Source organism: Lissotriton helveticus, chromosome 1_1, assembly GCF_964261635.1.
Source record: "Lissotriton helveticus chromosome 1_1, aLisHel1.1, whole genome shotgun sequence".
Lineage (NCBI taxonomy): Eukaryota > Metazoa > Chordata > Amphibia > Caudata > Salamandridae > Lissotriton > Lissotriton helveticus.
The window spans coordinates 1,450,938,915-1,450,960,989 of NC_136057.1; the positions used below are offsets into that span (position 1 = coordinate 1,450,938,915).

A 22,075-nucleotide genomic window follows, 5' to 3' on the forward strand; every position below is an offset into this window, starting at 1 on the left:
GCGTTTGACTCACGAGCCGTCCCCGTCAGTAAGTGGATTCACAGTCAATAATATGCTAATATGAAAATACATCCACACCTGTCCGCAGGAAAAACGCAAGTGCTCAAACTAATAGTTGGGTAAGTACAGGGACTAGTGCAGCGTTTGGAGAACGGCTTCAGGGAGCTGCAACGGGTAACACATGACCCCTGTAATGGCTCCTTTGGAGAGGGTCCACCGAGGCTGCTGAAACGGCGGAAGAGTGATTCTGCATTTGGTAATTACACAAGCCTACGGTCATGATACTGCAATTCGGTATTTTGTTGCAAAATAACGGTTCCGTGATTATAGAGAATGCGTCAGGCAATCACAGCCACACCAGAATGCAATCACACCTATCAAACAAACTGGAAAACCATGCCGCCTTCTTACTTTGATTCAGCTTCCACAGCACAAACCTGAAAAGCCAAGACAAAATATAAACTGTGTTTTACACGTCGAGCCAGACTTAACCAAGTGTTTTTCAAGTTAAACAGATGCGCAATGAGCACTTTTGTTTTGTAAAACCTACACCGAGAGCCCATTAAAGAGAAATATAAGAATCTAGTATCAAGTCATGGTGGCATTGGTTTAAAGTTTGCCGTTTTGGGACAGATTCTCGGAGTCGGAACAAAAAACAAGTGAAAGCGGGATGTAAGTAGGGGGGAGGAGAAGTCTGGGCAGGCAGGATGACTCAGGGGAGGGGGCGGAGCGGGGCAGAGCGGCATGTGGGTGTGAAGAAGCCGGGCCTTTGAAGTGAAGCTAAGCTTCACTTCAAAGGTGTCGGAGGAATGCGGGCGGCTGTGCACGCGCTTTTAAGCTCAATGCACATGCGCATTGAGCTTAAAAGTCACGGGCACTGCAAGGAATCGCCACGATTCCTTGCAAGTTAGATAAAGAGTCGATGAGCCCCTATAGTCTCGCTTGCTCGATGCGCATGCGCATCGACAGGCGAGACCTAAAAACCATTGTAATTTACAATGCCAATAGCTCAAACTCTCGCAAATGCAAGACTTATTACATTGCAAACACTTGTTTCACCTTCTGGCTCCCACGGTGGTCTCTTTCCTCTGGTGATGGTATTAGGAGAGTGGTGATGGTTGTTCATCTGGTGGCAGTGTGGTCCTCTAGTAGCTTTGGCAATGCTGGTGTCCCTTCAGTTGAGGTATGCAAGTGAAGTAGAAATGCCCCATAGATGTCCCCTGTTCTTTGTGGTGGACTACTGTGTCTGTATCTCTGTGGTGACTGTCTACCAGCCTATGGTGGAACTTGTGCTTCTGTGGGAGTTTCTGTATTCTGGGATTTGCTGCTTCTGTGTTAGTTACTTTCCACTGCCTGCCTTTGGGAGTTGGTTGGTTAATATGCATTGGCCTAACTTCTGGGTTGTCTTACAAAGCTTTTGTTGGTGGGTTTCTGCCTAACTTTGATGGATCACTGTCTCTATGTAGTCGATCTGTCGCTCCCTCTCAAGGCCGCTACTGCTTTCTCTGTATTATTTAATCTCCACTGTTTGCCTTTGGGGGTGGCTGGTAGGTGTCAGCGCTGATATTATATGTGGTTCTGTGTTCTTTTCTTGTTGGCTGTGTGTTGCTGCAGTGGTGTCAGTCATTGCTTTATGTGTGTCTCTCTGTTTCCAGACCTATGTCCCTACAGTGTTTGAGAACTACACAGCCTGCCTGGAGACAGAAGAGCAGCGCGTAGAGCTCAGCCTCTGGGACACCTCCGGTAAGTCCAGCATAGCCCTTTCAGATGGGGGGCTGCTGTCTGTGCCCCTCCATTCTACACACAATCAATGAAGTCTGGTGGTCATGCTCCACATTTGCATTCTTCCATGGTGGGCTGCTGCCAGTTCCCTTTCCTTGTGTACGTTTCTAAGGATGGTGAATTGCAAATGGCAATCCTCTTTCTTCCCTCTCTGGGGTCTATAGTTTTTGTTTCAAATCTGCTAAACATGGCTCTCCACTGGCCTCTATGTACGTGAGCTGTAGTTTGGAGATGTTTATGGTCAGCGTGGGTCTTGTGAAATATTTTACCACGGACTCCTTTATTGTCCCTCGTACAAGTGCACACACTTTTAGCAATCAATGGCTGTATGGAAGCACCTGATGGGAGGGGGGGGGGACTAGAATGGCAAAGGACTGGTGAATGGTGCCAACAATCTATAGATGGGGCAAATAAGAGCTCAAGGGTGCAGCCAATGAGTGGATGGGACAAATGATGAGTTGATGTGGTTAACAATATGTGGGTGGTGAAAGAAAATGGGTGGATGGTGCGAAGCTAGGCAGATGGTGGCAAATAATTAGCCACAAGTGCAAAAGATGTGTGGATTGGGCTGAAAAATAGATGGATTGGAGAAATAATGGGTGGATGAGCACTGCATGAGCGCCCTTGCCTCTCCTGAATGTTGCACTGCTGTCCAACTTCCTATCAAATATGCAGGTGCTTGGTGCAGACCGAATGTCCTTGTTTTTCTGTAGATATCTAAGTAAGATCTCCATATCAACTTTAGTTTATTTAGTAGCATTTGTATTTTGATTGTGATGTGCAGTTGCTTCTTTGTATTCCTTCACATCTGCCTATCCTTTTTGAGCTGCTTCCCTCTTGACCCATGTGCTCATCCTGTAAGCACCTATGGTCTGGTGGTTCAGGGGAGTTCTGATGCCTCTATTGAGCTTTTGTTAATGTGTCCACTCCTCTAGGTACACCGTCCAGGACTATCTAGTTAGATTTAGAACTTGCTTCCTATGTGGCCCTTCTACTTGTTTACTTTCTGGGAAGCAGTAGTTGTGGGAGAGAGGTTTCCCTGTTGCTGCCCTTTTGCCTGCTAGAAAGATTTATGTTGCTTAGTCTTGGTGCCTCCATTGAGATCAGATACCCAACGTCATTTTCTGAGTTTGGTTAGTACCTGGGGCATTTTTCCCTTGGGTATTTACTTCCCCTCTTTGTATGCGCTTATGGTACCATTGCTAAGTATTCCTCACGTTTTGTTGTTAAGTTGTTACCAGCTTAGGTCCTCCATGTCCATTCGCTCTCTATTTAAGTGGGATTGTTACACATCCTTTGTTTTTGTTCATTTGCATCTTCTTAGTTTGTTGTTGGGTTGTAAGTATCGCTTGGTCTGTATGTTTATGGCTGGATTGTTAAATGCTCTTCAAAGTCTTGTTCTTTGGGCATCGTTTTACTCTGTTAAAGGTCCATGTATATTTTATATATGAAGTGTAGACATATGTTTATTGCAAGATTTTGTACACCACTTTCTTCTCCTCTTGGTATCTTCTTTGGGTTTTCGTTATGTCTTGGCCTGTATAATTATGGTGTTATTGTTGCATGCTCCTTAGCTTTTGTTGTGTTTGTATTGATTCACTCTGGCTAATGTGTTAGCGTTGCCCCTCCCCTGTAGGTTTATGGTTGGTTTCTTACATGTTGCTTTGGTCTCACTCGGGTGGTATCTTCTTGATGCCAGTATCTGGCTCCTGCGTTTTTATAATGTGTTTGTTATGTGAATCTCTGCTTTCTCTGTCCTGAGATTAGGCTTCCTCTACTGAGGTGCCCCTGTATGCTTATGGTGTGATAGTTGCATTCTCTGTCTTATCTTTTTATATCTGCATCCCATAGATCTGTATGTTTAGGATTGGATTGTTGCACACCCCTTTGTTCTTATTCTGTATGTAGTATTTTACTTTGTCAAGCGTCTTGATGGCTTGCTAGGATAATGGTGGGATTGTTACACGCCTCTCTAGTCTCTTTTGGTTGGTAAAGTTGTACTCTTTGGTTATTGGTGGGATTGTTCTGTGCCTCCTTATGCCTTGTTGTTTTGCCCCATGTTTCCTCTATTAGATTGACCCTGACCCGTAGCCCCCTATGCCTATTTGTCCTATAATTGCCTGCTTTGTTTAACTGGTGTAGCTTTTCTATGAATGGATTCCTCTGTGGTGTTGCCATTTGTATGCTCTGGTGCAGTTTCCCCGTCCCTTGTGTTTGCATGTCATCAATAATGTTTGCTCTGTGTGGCCCAACGCTGACTCTTGGAGGTGCGAACGCCCCAACTATCAAATTTAAAATGATTTCTGGTGAGCCAGCTCACTCTGCAGGTCATCTCTTTGACCCAATATTTTCCAATATCAAAGGAATTACAGTTGATAAACATATACCTTTAAAAGGTCAGACAATCTAAGTTATCCCGTTCATGTTTAAAGTGCCTACAGATATCTATAGTATCTTTTTTGAAATCACAGTAGAAGAGTGACCCTGGAGATTAAATTCTGCCTTCAGGATCATTAAGCAAGTTGTAGAATTACAGAAAGTTTCCTGACCAAGAAGTACCTGATGGTCCAGAATAGGAACTTAATATTTCTATTCTTCAGGTCTTAAATTAACTTTTACCAGTCCAGATCAAAGTGAAAACAACCAAATGGTAATATAAGACTTGCTTTACTAAGTAAGTTGTCTACGGGAAATTTCAACTATGGTTGATTGAGTGCAACTGGTGTTAAACATATGACCCAAGTTTAAAAATTGTATTCTTAAAATAATTTAAGGGATATGTCAAGCAGGTCAAACATTCTAAATAAGTCTACTTCTCAGTGTTTACATAATGCTCCAATCTCTCTACATAACTTTGTAGACTAGCAAAAGAGCTACAATCTCCATAATGTAGCAAAGTACAAATTTCTTCCATATTCAGTCTGTGTGACCATCTTGCATCCTTTTTCCCTATAAAAATAGGAAAAATTAACACAAAATTAAGACCGACCCAATAACTAGACCGTGTAATATTCCCTCACTGATGCCATAGGATGAACCTGATTTGGTTTTTAACATGTTGTTTTCCAATTTCAGAATCCATCAAAAGGGATACCAGCATACAAAGCCATCCTTCTGGTTCCCCTATTGGCATCTGCCCTGCAAAATTTATGAAAGCACGATCTCTAGATATGACGGAGGAAATCTTTCTTATTTTCTCCGATTCACTTAAAACTGACATATTGCCCAAAATTTGGAAAATGGTTGTTATTAAACCATTGTTGAAAAAAGCTTTTCTAAACCTCACAGACCCCAGCAATTATCAGCCAGTTTTGTTGTTGAAGAAACTGGTGTTTTTGAAATTCTGTGAATTTGTTGATCAAGACAATCCGTTGAATACTCAACTAGGAGATTTCAGACTGGGCCAGGGAACCAAACTTGTTTGTTCTCATGGAGCTTTCAGCAGCATTTTGACACAATTTACCACAAGATCTTATTTTAAAAAACTATTGATGGGGCTCAGAGGACCTGTCTTGTCCTGGCATAAATCATGCTCTCAGAATAAAACACAAACGGTCTCCCTTTTTAGGTCGAACCCTGCCAGACAGCACCACTGGCTGGTTCGCTATAGACATCTTGGGGACATTCAGAAAGCTTCCCTGGGTGTGCATTCTGCCCATTGCTTACCATTGGCTTTATGGTTTGTAACTAGCGTGTTCTTGCCTTCTATTTGCTGCCTTTATTTGTTTTAGGCTATCCAGGTTCAGTTAGGCCCTCCCAAGGGGCAACGCCTTTTCAGACTACCTCTCCTGCTTGTATTCTTCCACAAGTGTTCCTTTCTGTAAACAGGCCTTTAAATATTGTTCTTGTGTCATCACATTTGCTGTGCATTCAAAGACCGAGGTCAAATGTCAGACTCTGTCTTCCGAGGGAGCTTGGTGTTTACTTTTTCTTTCTCGGACTTCAAAGTAAGTGGATTTATGGGATAATCTTGCAGGATACAAGGGATAGAGGAAAAGTTGTTTAACCTAGCACACAACATTTAAATCAACTGTGACAGTATTTTAGAATATATCAGAATTTGCAAAGCACAAATGTAGCAAATTTTTTGTTAATTCGGAAGTGTGTTGGGAACAAATACTTTTAATATGATTAAATCAAAACACTAGTTGATGCCGTCTCCACACATTATTTGCGCACTGTATTGTTTTATTAGTAAAACTGTATGTCTGTTCAAATATAATGGTTGGTTCAATTGAAATGTGTTGTCTGTAATAGCAGTGTGCTGCCACACTATGCATAATCCACTCTACTCTACACCACTCCACTGCACTCTGCTTTGCGCCACGACACTCTGCTCTGTGGCAATGCACTCTACGCTACACCACCCCAATCTAAGCTACGCCACTCGGCAAAACTGCAATCTACACCACTGCACTCTTGGCTGATGCACTCCACTCTGTATCACTCTACTCTGCGCCCCTGCACTCTATGCCAATCCACTGTATGCCACTATACGCTGCGCCACTACACTCTATACCACAATGTTGCAGGGATTTTGCTCCTGCACAGAACTATGCACAGGAAAACAGGTCCTTAGTGAATTGTGGTGTATCAAAAAACTCTCCTCAGTACCCAGAACCCCTATCCGACAAGCATACGTGTCTCATTAGCTCTCTGTCTTACAGCGAAGCTACCAATGATTAGACAACCCAGAACCTGGGACTTAGGGTACTCTCAGGAATGGTGGTAATCAAGAACACTCTTTAGTTTTATTCTCATACCAGTCCACAATGTGAGTAATCAGACACGGAAAAGTTTCAAATTTTATTTTAACGACGTGCTCATAGATGCAGTATTTTGGCTAACATAAGCAGGCATATGATTAGAAATAAAACAATCAGCATTGTTACAATCCCATAAAACACAAAAGGAGAAATCATATTATTATGATAGTGCAAACAGGTCCTATAGCTCCTTGTGAACCACCCTCCCCTGCTAGGAACTAGGTTTTGTAATAAAAGTAGGTCTCTTGGGCTTGAATGGGGAACCCCATACCTCCAAGATCAGCACAGGTGAATCACATCACAGGATCAGCAAAGCTCTCGGTCACTGGAAAAGGTTTTTCTCCAAGTGCTCAAATCATGCATGTAGTGTAATATCAAAGGCATTAGAATTTCAGTTTGTTGCAGCTGTGTGCGTGTTGTGTCTAGAGCGTCGGCCTATCAACCTGAATAACAGCTTACATTGTTATGGTGACCTTGAAGACTTCTGCACGCAGTGTACAGACTAAGGTTGTGGTGTAAGTCTAGGGATGTGAAAAACAGACTGTTCTCAAGCGAGGAAAATGAAGCAGTTTAACTTGCAACAACAATTATATGTACTGCAAAGTTAAATTTGTAACCAAAGTCCGCAAACCTAACAATGATGCGGTTAACGCAACACAGATGCGACCATAATTTGTCTGTGAGATAAATATCATCAACATACAAGTACGCATCATGGCCGATCCGCTCTAACAGAGACAACACGTGCGGCAAAAGTGCCCGGCTGTCTTTTATAGCCCATGGCCAATCTTTTGAACTGTCTTTGTTTGCCGCCAGAAGTGAAAGCTGTCCATTGACTACTAAGATAGGACAGGTTATGGCTAAAAAAGCCATTGGATACGTCAAGTGTGGTCTTAAACCTTTTACTCACAAGACTATCCACAAGGGCTGAACTGTGAGTATTCTGTACCACGCAGGTCCGACAATGAGAGTTCAAATGTCGGTAATCCAATACTAGGCGGTACGACCCATCAGATTTGGTTACAGTAAAAAGAGGTTTATTCATGAGTGACGCACATATTTCAATCACACCTTGATATTCCAATTGATCAAGGATTTCTGCAACAGGAGCCCTCGCTTCTCGCCGTACCGCATGGGATATTGGGGCTGAGGCTGTGGCATAGACCGCAATGGAATCTCATGTCTTAGCGAAAGTTTGTCCCATCCGACTTGAGTCCGGTGCAAGCACCTTAGCCCACTCTTCTGCAAAATTCTGCTCCTGCTCCTTTGGCACAGTGTGTAGAAACTAGGGAGGATCCCCTCCTCCCCTCTCGGAGCGGCCAAAACGAAAGGTGGGGGCCAGTCTGCCTCTGCCAACAAAATTCAATTTAGACAGGACGACGATGTGCACACCTTCTTCAATCAGTTTTAAGTTCATTCCCTTTTCTCTGTTGATGTTTTGTTTCGCGTGCTTCCCGAGATACGTGGTCAGCCCTTTGTCACGCAGGGTAATAATGCAGAAAATTTGGGAGCAGAACTCTGCCCCCATCCAGGAGCACAGCCTTCATGCATAATAAAATGCCGCAAACTTTACATGTTTTCCCAATTGTTTATTTGTATAATTGTAATCCAAAGTTTATCATTATTTCGAATTTTATACATGTCACAAAAAAGACGCTTATGCCTTTATTTCATTCTTAATGGAACAGGAATGCCAATCCAGGCCTTCTCCTGCAACATGACGATGTGCATAGATAAATTCATGAGCGTCACTTTTCATTTCCCAATGCATTTCGAGCCTTCACTCTGGCTCTTCGTCAGGGGTTTAAGTGTCTATAAATGAAAACACATCTGTTAAACTCTATATCTGACCCTGTAATATTCATTAATAGTTACACATGCGGTTATTGCTCTTTACCCAAATCAACATTTTCCCGCTAAATGATGCAACCTTCTGTTGCCATTTTTTTTTTTTTTTTTTTTTTTTTTTAAAACCTTTATTGAACAATGAAAGCTCACAAATACTGGCCTACAACCCCACGGGCTGGCCAGAACAGAATGGTCGAATAACCAGCATACAAAAAGATCTGCACAGGATATAACATCAGGAGCACTGGTGAAGCAATAAAAACCATCGAGCGTTCAGCAAGAGCAGGATAATAAAGGTTAATTTTCTAGCACGGGGAGGGGACCAAAGGAATAACGGGCCGTCTATGAGAATACAAGGGAGGGACCGAGGCAAGCCGCCATTTTATAAACACAACGTAAGAAAATGACTCCATATAATCAAATCTAGCAAAGGACAGAAACAGAATCAGACCATAAAATAGCGACAGTGGCAACAGTCAATCGCGCTCACTCACCTCCGCCCCTACCCGAACAAAGAAGACGTGATCAAAAAGCCCCATCACAAAGACTATGCAATACGCACCCCAACGGAAAAGGGGGACCTCCATAAAGGAGGAAGGGAAAGAGGGAGAAAATGACAACAAAAGGAACACCCGCCAGACCATGCACCCCCAGGGGGAAAAACAGGACAATAAAACCGGCATGCGATGTAACAGAAACACGATACCAGAATAGGCAGCGAACCACAATCAGCCACGCACCGGAAGAAGGACAGAAAACCCCCGGGGGAGACACGAGGTGACAGAGTCCCGAAAAAGTGAATACACAAGAGCCATAGAACAAAAAAAAGGGGAAAATAAGGGGGGAAAAAGACCCCCCGACACAAACAGACCCCCCCCCACCCACCCCAAAGCCCACCCTGCACCCCTGCAGAAGGCTACGGCCTACCCCCCCCGCAGCGTGCCTGTCGCCCTAAATAGAACCCGAAATATAGTGGAGCAAGAAAAGTTGGAATTAAAAGACAAAAAAAAAAAAGGGGGGGGGGGGGAAGGAAGGGAAGGAAAGAAGGGAGTAAAGACATACAAACATACACACGGGGGAGGGCCAAAGACAGGAGTAAACGCACCCATCCACCCGCCCGGGTTAAAGGTCCAAGTCCTCGGGAAGCCAAAGAGTATCAGGCCAAAGTCCAGGAACACTAACCAATTACACCGAACCATATCAGGACACAGAGATCTTCCAAACCGTTCATGAGCTACCGCATATAAAAGTCAGTTTTCATCAGCCCTGACCCTTTTTATCCAAAGCAGTAAGGGTCCGATCCAACGAGGACCCTGCCATAAAGAACAGAAGGCAGGCAGCAGGAGTCCAACGGGAGTCCAAAAAAGTCACAGGAAGAAAAGCACGGAAGATCCAGGAAAATCACAGAATGTAGCAAACGATGCAGGCACAGTTCCAAGGATATATCCATAAAAACCGACCCATCCGGGCCGGCACAGGAGACGTCATCGGGCAGTGGTGATTGAGAGGGACCAGGAGAATCACGAAAGTCCGGCAAAACAAAATCCAGCTCCCGGGCCAAGGGCAGAGGAGGCAGCACAGGAGGAGAAGGCGCCATCAGGTTGCGCACCTCCGGGGCGGCAGCCGGGGCCGAGTCCGCCAGGAGAGTACCAGCCACACCCCGCGATATCAATGCCTCATCCGGTCGTGGGGGCCCGGGAGGCCCGCAGTGAGGAACCGTCTCCAGAGCCAGGAGTGGCGCGGCCACCGAAAGCCGCCAGGATAGCAGGATGTTCAAGATCCCCTTAAGTGCAGGAAAACCTTCACAGTATCCGACACCCGGGCCTTGCGGCGGGCCCCCAGTGCTCGTCCGGGCCCGGCCCAAACAAATGGGGTTGGTCGCCATCTTGGGAGCCCGAACAGGCCGCGCGGCCAACAACCTCCGCCGGGGCGGCAGTCAAGCAGATGAAGTCCCGCCGACAGGCAGAAGAACACCCCGGACAGGAAGGGGGGCCACCAGAAGAAGGGGATTCACCGGCCCCCCAATGTCGCCAGTCCCGTTTTCCGAGTCCGGCGGCAAAGAACAAAATGGCCGGACCGGAGAACAAAGGGGGAGGAAGCTGAACACACGAGGAACCCCAATAAGGAAGGGCAGCGTCACCATCCAAGGCTGCCGCCACACAGGAGTCTCTCAGCCAGGAACCTCCGGCTCACACGAACAGCGGCCCTCCAATCACCTCCAGCGCGCCCCGAAGGGCAAGCCCGCAGGCTGCATCCGGCCCAGGAGCCGGGACGAAGAACCAGGCCAGTCCGCTCTCGAGTCCCGGGAATGGTCGGGGGCACTGCACCGGACCCACAGCAGCCAGGACAACCGGAACAAGTGGTAAGTGCCTGCAGTGCGTCGTAGTAGTACCACACAGCAAGGAGGGCTTCCCGGGGCAGGATAAATGCAGGATAAATGTGAAAAACACAGGCGGGCGAACGGAGCCGAGCTAAAGCGCGGCCATCTCGGTCGCGAGCTAGGCTCCTCCCCTCTCTGTTGCCATTTTTAATGAGTATCCCTGCTTCTTGAACTTTCTCCCCTTCTTCTCTCTAACCGATACCAGTTATCTCCATTTTACTGCCCCACCTCCTTATCAACCCCCCTGTTTTTATGACAAAAGCATATTAACCATCCTTAGAAATAATCCTCCTTGAAAATCCGTACCTTTCAAACAAACAGTGCAAACGTCCTCCCCACGTCTTCATTCCCCGAAGGGATTCAACCTACTTCTTTGGATCTCTGATTTTAACCTTTTTTCATCACTTGTCTCCTCCCCTCCCATTCACCTGTTCCACATTGAAACTCTCTCACTGATTGCCCTGTAGTTATTCTCCTTTCTTTCCGGGTTGCTACCTACAAATCCCACAATGCACTTAATGTAACCCTCCGTTCCTCACAGTAAGCGTGAAAACAGGTACTCTCCTGAGTGCGTCTCCCTTCCCCCTGACCCTCCCAAAGCACTTAAAATACTCAATAATGCTCCGCCCTCCCACAGTTCTCATCTCCAATGTTAATTGCGTAATGTTACGATCTTTCCAATAACAGCTTATTCAGCAAAGCAATAGAATACTGAGCAACAATAAAATAAACATCAGTAAGTTATTAAAAATGAGCCCTTAGATACAGCAACTGTCCAACTTCAAATGCACTTCATATATATTTTTACGTTAGATTCCGCTCTTGAAAAAGTTCTTCCAATTGTCTCTTTTGTGACAGTTCGCAGTTTCCTCAAATCTTTCATGCTCTGATGGGTGCTACTCGTCAAACGGGCCGAAAGTAATACATTCAATTTAGACAGGACGACGATGTGCACACCTTCTTCAATCAGTTTTAAGTTCATTCCCTTCTCTCTGTTGATGTTTTGTTTCGCGTGCTTCCCGAGATACGTGGTCAGCCCTTTGCCACGCAGGGTAATAATGCAGAAAATGTGGGAGCAGAACTCTGCCCCCATCCAGGAGCACAGCCTTCATGCATAATAAAATGCCGCAAACTTTACATGTTTTCCCAAATGTTTATTTGTATAATTGTAATCCAAAGTTTATCATTATTTCGAATTTTATACATGTCACAAAAAAGACGCTTATGCCTTCATTTCATTCTTAATGTCATATGTAGAGGTCAGATTTTCCCCAAAAATCCCTTTTATTTTACGCTGTATGTCACCTTCAATTAAAAGGACTATGTCCTAGTCTTTCAGGGGAGCCACTCTAGTGTCCGCTGTCTCTACAGTGATGAACGTTTCAGTTGCTGTCGCCTTCAGATACGGATGCAGTGCTTGCCGCACTACCGTAACCTGCGCTGTCTAGCAGCGTTAGCGCCCATGTCTGGTTCCGAAGCTGTGTTCTCACTATCCGTGGCATTCTTCGCGGTTAAAGCAGCAACTTTCTTTTTCTGAAACTGAGGGCGTTGGCATTGAAAGTCGTCCTGCTTGCCTTTACCTTCTGTCTGGCGGGGCTCCTCACGTCCTTGTGGGGTACTCCGGCCTCTGCCGCGTACTGCGCCACCGGTTTGTGAGACCGTAGTTTCCTGTAAAGAACTAGGAGAACGTTGATCAGGAACCTGAAATCTATCAGGTGACTTAATACTCGCGCAAATCATGTGTGTGCTCAGTAGACACAGGTATCGGTGATGCAGGACGCGACCCTAGTTTCTTTTGCTGCTTCCCCTGTTTATAATTTTTCCTATTCTGTTTAGGAAAAAATGGACGGTCGTCTTTTTTAGACTTAGCCGTCTGAGTTTGCGATTGAGCTGCTATTTTAGCAAAAGGCTTAACACCCAAACTATTGTGGACCATGGTCTTATAAGCCTCTGCAGTAATTTTCGGCAACTGCCGGGGTTTATCGGCATCTGGGACATCGCGCAACGCATTGGACACCTGGAAGGCAATCAGGTGTTGGTTGTCTACAAACTTTTGAAAATATCAAGAATAAACTATGACTGCCTGCTTTTGTGAGTGGCACCAAAACAAATTTACTGTGCGACTTCAATTTATTCAAAATACTTGGCTTCAACGTCCTGTAAGGCAATTAGCCTATAATTTTTAGGAATGGATCTGTCATCTATTTTGTAAATAGGGGTAATGATCATTCAACTTTCTAGAAATTAATAATCTAGTTCCATAAAGTTGGCATGGATCAATAATTACCCCCTATTTACAAAGGAGGTGACCGATCCAATCCTTAAATTTATAGACTAATTGCCTTACAGGATGTTGAAGCCAAGTATTTTGCCTCACTTATCGTTAAGGATCTGGCAGACTGGTCAAGAGAATGTAATTTAATACCCAAAAATCAAACCGGATTTAGAAAGGGCATCTGAAGTATCTCCGATATCCTGTCAATTTCACTGATTGCTGAAAAATGCAAAACCAGGAAACAGGACCTACATCTGTGTTATATAGATTTAATAGCTGCTTTTGACAATGTGGCCCGGAACTTATGTGGATTAAATTAAAATCCTGGAATATCCCGGAGAGAATATTGAGGGGTCTACTGCTGTTTTACACAGATACTTGGGTTTGTGTGAAGCTTGGGAATGGAGCTAGATTATCCAGAAAGGTGTATACCACCATGGGTCTAAAACAGGGGTGAGTGCTGGCTCCGCACCTATTTAATTTATTCATCTCCGAAAGCTTGATGGAATTAATTCACATTCACCGAAGTTGGGCAAACTACAATTGTTGCATCTTGCCTACGCAGATGATCTAGTTCTTTTTAACTAAGGTGGGCTTGACAAGACTATTAACCTAACTCTGAATTTCTGTCTGTAAATAAATTGGAACTCAATTTTTCTAAAACTAAATCAATGCTCATTACAAGCTTAATAGCCTCTCATCATAACATTAGGCTAAAAGCCAACTTATTAGAGAATGTATCGTGCTACAAGTATTTGGGATTATGTAGATAAGTTATTTCGAGACCAGAAAAAAATATGACGCAGCGAGCGGTCCCGAACATTTGCCCATAAAGCACTTGCAAAAGAAACTGGAGGGACCTTCATTAAGAGTTATTGCTGACTATTTCTGTTAAAGCACTGCCAACACTATCATACACCAGTGCTTCTATGCAAGGGAAGGATTCTGAAACTCTAAACCAACTAATAACGAGTATTTATTTATAAAAAGTTTCTACAGCTCCCTAAGACCGCCTCACCAGCGCAAATGTGCTTAGAGTTTGGGCTATTGAACGAAACATTGGGAAGAGACTACACATACATGAAAGTGTGGTATCAGATAAAACAAAATGTAGAGGAAAATAGTCTCAACAAATCCTTATGGCAGGGATTGGAACAGGATAAAACCTCGCCAGCCAATATATTCTTGGAACATGCGCTAAAGGTTACCTGTACTACTGATCTATGGAATAAACATATGCCCTACCCAACATTCAAGTTAACACTAAACTAGGCCGCAAAGTTCCATTCGCTGCTGGTTGATTAAGGCATATTTTCCAAAAGAACTCATTCTTTGACAGTATCAATAGTTAGAAAACACTGGAACAAGCGGCCTATTTGGACTCCACTTTTTCTTTTCACATAAAAAGACAATTAATTGCATTGCGGTTTGGAAGGTTCCTCACTCTTGCAGATGCCCCGCGAATGGATGCATATGGAGAACCAAAAATGCCGGCTTTGTGGAAATAAAAAGGAAGATTTGGTTCATCTTGTATGCCACTGTAAGAAACTGCAACCAGCGCAAATTACATTTCTACGGAGAGTGTTCTTGGACAGAGGCATATAATCGTGTAGCACCACGATTATAAGAGGACCGGACTCTACCAATTCCCAAATGAACTGCAAATTGATAGTTTTCAAGCATTCATGAACAAGGACTGAAAGCTAAAGCAGCTCAATGAGAAAAGCTGAAGAATAATTGTGTACATCTTATGTTTTTAGAATAATGTAACTTTTAGGTAATTTTTTTAAATAGTGCATGTAATATTGATATGGTTTTAACTAACTAAACAATAGATTATTATGGTTCCAAATGTAGCATTCGCGTACTTTCTGAATTTGAATAATCTTTATCTAGGGACCTCAGCCAGAAACTAACTACATCCACTACCAGTGCAGGGCAGAGTCTTCTTCACAGCTTTAACTATTGTACATACAGCTGATCATACTAATATCTCTGCTTGTATGGCCCAGAAATGATCCTTTGGCTCCCTTCCAGGTGGTTTTACTCAAATGGGAAGATTATTTTGAAAATCCCCATAGTTTGCTTCTACATTCTTCGTTCAAGATTTCGCAGTGACCCCAGCCGAGCTGTGGAATGCCTTATGTGTTCAGTTACATTAACAATCCTCTCATCCTGTTCAGGAAATCTTAGAGAATGCACATATTTAAGTAATACTGATTACACAGCCACTTATGTAGCACCAAAAAACCCTTTTGGTGAGTTAGTGAATCACTTAATACAGTAACTAAACCAGAACACAATTGTTCACCGTGCTTCCATGACTGGTTCTGGGGAAATGGTGATTTTGGATGGTATCGACTGAGCGGAACACTCCTGGTATCTAGGGGTACTTCTTCACTAGACACCCCCTCACCTACGGCAGGAGATGGAATTACTGGTTGTCGTTGACTAACTGAAGCACACACCATCTAGACTGTACTAGCATGGGAAGGTCAACCCTTGAAAGTGGGCAGAATGTATCTGCCTCAGAGAGCTCTGTGCTGGAGGGGGGGGGGGGGTCTGAGAGTAGGTACCGAATCGTAGGTTTCGGGGTAACAGTCCTGTCCAGGTGGGGGGATTGAGTGCCCTAGTGTAAGGGCTTGTGCACAACACTGACCTCTGTGTGTGCCTGTTTCCTGGGGGTGGGGGCAGACGTGCTCCTTGTAGTGAGTTAGTGGGTGACTGGGTGTGTGAGGTTGTGGTGGATTATTGGGTGAGGAATTGAATGAGCAGACATCTGGGTGAGTGAATGAGGTAGTGAGTGGGTGCTAGAGAAGCGGGAAGGAGAGTGGCAGAACAAGTAAGGAAGTGAGGGAGTGGTTACATTTTAGATGAACGGGTTGGCTGAATGAGATACTGGTTGAGTGAGCGACTGGTTTGAAAGAGTCACTGTTTGTAAGTTCTAGTAGAGTGTTTTGGTAAGTGGGTGATAGATGGATGTGTGGCTGAGCCTTTACGTGAAACAATGTTTAATTTGTTTTTTTTTAAATATATATATGCGAGGGCCCTCGTCAGGAGGCCACTGCAGTTTACACTAACCATTGGCCGCGCTAGCGCTGCCGATGACCCTGCCAACACAGGCTACTAACCATCACTCTCCTACAAGTGACAATTCCGACTATTCCAGCCCCCCAAGCTATAAGAATGACTTGGACAGCAGATATTGCATTTTTTTTAATGTTTAATGCATTAATAAAGAACTGTTGTGTTAATCTCTAAATTAGACAAACCGCGCCAACACGTGGCAGACTTTCATAAAGGCCGGTGTTGACAAATGGGTGCTAATGCCGAGCACCGGAAACCACAGTTGCAAATTAAGCACGGATGTGAAAGTTTGGTGAGTCAGGTAGTGGCTGAGTGAATTGGCGAATACTTCAGTTAGCGATTGAGGGAGGAAAGGAGGGAGTCATTTCAATACGTAGATGTTTGTTAGGTGTGGTTGAGTGAGTGCAAGTAAGGAAGTGAATTGTTAAATGCTTGAGGACGTGATTGTGTGAGGGAGTGTTTTGAGTTATTTTGTGTCTAAATGAGTGTTTTGACGAGTGGGGGGTGGATTTGCGAGCAGCTGTCTCAGTGAGGGAGTGGCTGTGTGAGCAGCTGCGCACTGGAGTTGGAATGTGTTTTAGGGAATGGTTAATCGAATGTCCTGGTGAAGATGTGGGAGAGTGTATGGGTGAGTGACAGTGTCCCAATGAGGCAGTGGATGAGTGAGTGAGTGCCCCAGCAAGAGCGTCTCTTTGTGCACTCGCACAGTTCAGACTTTTAGCGGACTCTCCTCTTGGCAAAATTTGTAGGTTTGGTGTCATAGTGCGATAATTGGGAGCTAAAACCCTCTACAAACGAGCTTCTCTTAGTGCTCCTGTCGCCACCACCGTGCTCACTCATCCCTCTCCCTGACATTCCTTCCTCTGAGAAACAGAGTCCAGAATGTGAAACGGAGGCCTTGCCGTAAAGGGCCGGGGTGAGGGTTGTAGTGGGGTGCATCCTTGAGTTACAGCTTGTAAGGGGGGTCATGCATGAAGGCTCAGAACACGCCTGTTTTGCGACGGGGATGTATGTTTGCATCTTCTGCGCTCCTCTCCATCTCAGTGGTACCCTCGTTCCTCCATCCAGTTTCCATGGCAACGCTCTAGGGGTGTTTGTCATTCAGAGCACAGATTGTCTGGGATGAGAGTCTGGATGGGGGAGGTGGGGTGCAATGGTGGAGACGAACGCGGGTGGGGTCGCTCGCATGGCCCAGGCAGTGGCAGCCCTAAAAATATAACCCATAAGATCCTGTTACACTGTTAACTATATGAAAGGTATAGATGGGGTGATGGCACCTAAAGAGGGAAACGGGGACTGGAGAGAGTTGGCGGTGGAAATGGGGGGGGGGGGCGCAGTTTCCACGAGCCCGGGCTGCCCCCTGTCCTGACTGTTATTGGGTGGGCTCGTTCTTTGCACTCCGAATATTCTACCCGTACCTTTGCTTGCCTTATTTTTTACATCTCAACTACAGTTGCATTTTACACCTTCACCTTGAAACGTCATTTAAAAAAATGCTATTATCCTATTTTTAAAGCGGTACGCCCTAGGGAGGCTTTCGTAGGTGCATGTTGAACAACACCGCATCTTCTCACGTGTTGCTATTCCTCTTGCTTACACCCTACTTTGTAGGAAAGCATTGGTCATTGTCTGACGCACACCCTTCCAGCATTCCACGGTCTGTAGGTACTGTCATGGGGCACCAGTTTACCTAAGGACAGCCATAGTCATGTACATGCTTAGCAGAGCCATCTCTCAGCCTGTGGGTCCTTCAGCCTTGGACAGAGAACGGAGTAGGCAGACTTCCGCCGGCAGAGCTACACTCAGGTTTCGCAGCTCTGAGCCGGACAGCAGTGATGCTCTGAGGTTACACAGCTTGTACAGGCCAACGAGTCGGGCAGCAGAGCCATCGCTCAGGTAACCTCGTTCTAAGGGCCCACGTCTCCGACGTTAGGGATACGTCTGGATATGGCGATCTTATTGGCTGTAGGCCGGACAGCAGAGCTATCTCGTGGAGCGTTTAATCCGGGTTTGGCTCCCACCGCGAAGTTCTGTCTTGTCACCCGAGCTCATTCACTCTGGGTCTGCATAGCAACACTGAGCCCCTGTCGGGCAGCGCCTACGCAGCAGCAGGGCGTAGCTACCATCGCTGCAGCAGGTGCAGTGGCACCGGGGCTCAGAGTCCCGAGGGGATAACTGCTGTAGTTTTACCCTAACTGCAGTCAAAGGGACGGTTTCCCACACTTGCACCCGGGCCCACGGCGACCTTGGCACGGTGCTGGACAGAAAAGCTATACTTTGGTCCCACATCAGTCACAGACACCAGACTGCCTTGTAGCGCCAAGTGGTCTGTACCAACTACCTCAAATCTTCCCTTGTTTCTTCCAGGCTCTCCGTACTACGACAATGTGCGGCCCCTCTGTTATAGCGACTCCGACGCCGTCCTCCTGTGCTTCGACATCAGCCGGCCTGACACCCTGGACAGCGCGCTAAAGAAGGTGAGTGGGCGCTATGACCTCAATGGAGGGCGGGGGGAGTGCGTGCACCCAACTGCACCGAGGGTGGGCAAAACGTGGCCCACATCAGTCTTGAGCTAAATTCTGCTACTATAGGCCACTGTTTAGCTCTCCTCGTCTGCCTGTGGTGGGAGGGAGGAAAAGGACAGACCAGAAACTGTAGCTCAGTCAATCTAGGCTTGTTTGTTTAACTTCAGTTCTGGTAGCAGTGGCGGCTCAACAAATCTCACAGGGCACAACGTTTTTTTTCTTAAAGGCTCCTGCCACCTTTCACCATGGCACAACCAAAGCTTGAAGTGTTTTCGTGCTGGGTGTTTAGGGGAACAGTCCGGGTGTGCCTAAATCTCGATTTACCATTTACATCAAGTACTCGCATGCACTACTGCAACACATGGATAGATTTTGCCTTGCATGCTCACATTTCGCACACTCGAGCCATGGATAGCCACAATATGTCACTAATTGACGATATCATGTTATGGGCAGGGCATGCTTAGGAGGAGTATCATCCTGTCATGAATGTCCATCGTATGCTAGGAATTGTCCTCATTATGCCTGAGCAAATATTTTACCAGTGGTGGGCATCATCGTGCCATGGATGCCCACAATAGGCCAGGAATTCACACCATTGTGCCAGGGCCAGCATTCTACCAAAGAAAGGGAGTGCGTGCGCATGGATGCCCACCTTATGCATATTTGTCCACCTTTTTGTCAGGGCACTCAATACAAAGTGAGGGCATAATCATGCCATAGCTGCCCAAAGTGTGCCAAAAATGACTAATATACCAGGGCAAGTTTTTTGGCAGAGGTGGGCAATATCTTTTAATCTCCAATTTTTCTGTTGGAATTAGATTGTCTGGCCACATGCATATTGTTTATTTATTGTGTCCTTTACCCTCTGCTTGTCACAAACTATAGTGATGTTAGTGTAAGAACTTACAGTGAGACTCTAACCTTGCCATTCCATTCCAGGTGTGTGATTAGCGTTTTTCTGATTTTACAGCACGCCAATTCTGATTTGTAATATTTGGTGTGTTTTTCCCTATGCAGTGGAAAACGGAGGTGCTGGATTTCTGCCCCAGCACCAGGATGCTGCTGATTGGCTGCAAGTCTGACCTTCGCACTGACTTGAGCACGCTCATGGAGCTTTCCCACCAGAAGCTGGTTCCAGTGTCCTTCGAGCAGGTGTGTGCCCGGAATCTACCCAAAGTCAGGGGCAGGGATTGCCACAAGCAGACAAGAGCACGGGCGGAAGATCCAGTGCTTAATTTGTGCCTGTGGTTGCCGGTGTTGGGCACCGGCATTCATTTTTGGGGATTTTTCATCATTAGACATTGACCCAGAGCAAGATCAAGACCGGAAAGTGAAAGATTTTTTTAAAACGGGGATAAGGGGAGAAAGATGAAAACAAACCTGCAAGCGTGAGATATAGGAGTAAAGTATAGTGGTGGTAGAATCAGAATTAGACAGCCTTGCTATCAGGCATCCTTGGAATGCTGCAACAGTGGGCACTTTAGAAAAACACTGGGCTACTCCACCTTTTTATTTGTATAAATTAAGACCTGGGCCCGTTTCACTAAGCGGTTAACAGTTTTTTCTAACGGCAGCCACAAGAAAAGGGTTCCCATTGGCAAGTAAAACCAGCATGCATGCAGTGCTCTGAGAATCTGGCAGAGATTGACCCGGGGCATACCTATGAGAGTCATGGCAGCATTTGGGAGATCCCAAAGGTAGTCATGGGTACACAGTTTAACTGAGAGGCAGGAGTTGCAGTTTCCATTGAGCACTTTGGGTGAGACGGAAACCTCTGCTGCCAGCCGAGGATAGTGAAAAGGGATGTCTTATCAGCAGGTTGCTGTAGTAAATCTAAGTCAGTCCAACCTGCAGGCAATGTGGTCCAGTTGGCAGTATGAGACCAGGGAGTGTGATTCTAATGGCAATCTGGTTCAGAAGAACCTAGCCAAGGACAAGGGCTGCTCTTTGAGGCCAGTGTATCCCACAGACCGCGATGGAGTCCCACCAGCAGACCGGGGCAGGAAGTCCTACTAAAAAGCAATTGCAGGCCTTTCCGCAACATGGATAATGGGCTGTCTGTTAAGGGCCAACAAATTCCACCTGCTGGCAAAAGTTCCCCTCCACAGTTATGGTTGTCAATTCTAAGACTGGGATGAGTCCAATGGTGTAGACACATGACCTGTTTCTGTGTAGCGGTGACTTGGCTTGTGGTACCTTGAGGAGCATAGTGCTGGGAAACCCTTGTTGGGTAGCTATGCGCTTTATAAATTTGGTATTATAATAATGTTAATGATGAGGGTCTGCTGGCAGCAGACGATTGCTTGGTAAAGCCAGCTGACGGTGACTAAAGTTCAAAATTACCCTCTGCATCTCCATCCTTTTGGGTGCATGCTATCTTTTTCTTGTGCCTGGTTCTGCACTTATGGTTGATCTTGGAGATATTCAACATCTGCACTCAAGGGCGGGTCCGCTACAGATTTGAGTTCCCAAATGCATATGTATCCAAGAGTCTGTCTCTCCATGTTAGCATTGTGGAACACTCTTTATCCCAATGCAGTCCACATGAAAGTGCTCCTAAGAGCTCTGTTTTTTCTGAAGAAGTGACTGGCAACTTTTACTCTTGTTTGCCCATTGCTACCTCTGGTCTCTAAGGCCATGAAGTCAGCTGTAGAAAGCAAGCAAACTGAGCTCCAGAAGCACATGAGTATTTCTGTAGTTTGTATTCCTCCATCCATTAGCCCCTCTGCAACGAACAGGGGCCTTTTAGGGGCTAATAGCAGGAGAAGAGGTCAACTCCATGATTTTATTTATGTGCAAATCTTTGATGTCATTTCTGTGACACCCACATTTTGGTTAATCCGCGTCCGTGGTTATCCAGTAGTATGGGTGTCTTTCATAGATTCACATGCCTGAATCATTCCCCGTCGTCGAGACAGGAGTCTCCGATACATAAAAAAGTAATGTCTTATAGACCTACATAGTGAATAGTAGGCCTAAAGGCCTCACCTTAGTAACATATCCATGTCTTTTTGTAAAAAGGACCAAACTCTAGAGAAGAGCCAATCAGCTATCACCTCCCTCTAGAACCTTCCTGGCAGGAGCCTCAGCCCCTCAGATTTTCTACCGCACGTTGTGCTAAGGGAGTCTCCTCTGAGCTCTGCTCAGATTCTGTATTTTTTTCACTTCATTAAATGACTTTGTTGTCAAGGATTCTTTTCTACTATGGATTATCTTCAAATACATTCTTTAAAGAAGGTCTGGTAAGGAGAAGAAAAGATTTTTTTAAGAGCCTATGCAACTTGTTTCTGGAGGTTGCTCTGCTCTGATCCTCACACGGACCGCATTTTCTTTCTATACCGCAGGCCAAAGACTGCAAGGTATGTCGCACTTTCTCAAGTAAGTTTTTGAGAGGTCGTGAAGGGCGATT

General features: G+C 45.4%; 1 protein-coding gene across 1 annotated transcript in view; it reads left to right on the plus strand.

Annotated features, from left to right (window-relative positions):
• LOC144773317 (rho-related GTP-binding protein Rho6) overlaps positions 1–22,075 on the plus strand; it is a 63,761-nt gene that overhangs the window by 35,766 nt on the left and 5,920 nt on the right. The window contains exons 2-4 of the mRNA XM_078658266.1: positions 1,656–1,743; positions 18,506–18,615; positions 19,684–19,818. Of these exons, the coding sequence (XP_078514392.1) occupies positions 1,656–1,743; positions 18,506–18,615; positions 19,684–19,818 (333 nt within the window). The remainder of the gene's footprint in view (positions 1–1,655; positions 1,744–18,505; positions 18,616–19,683; positions 19,819–22,075) is intronic.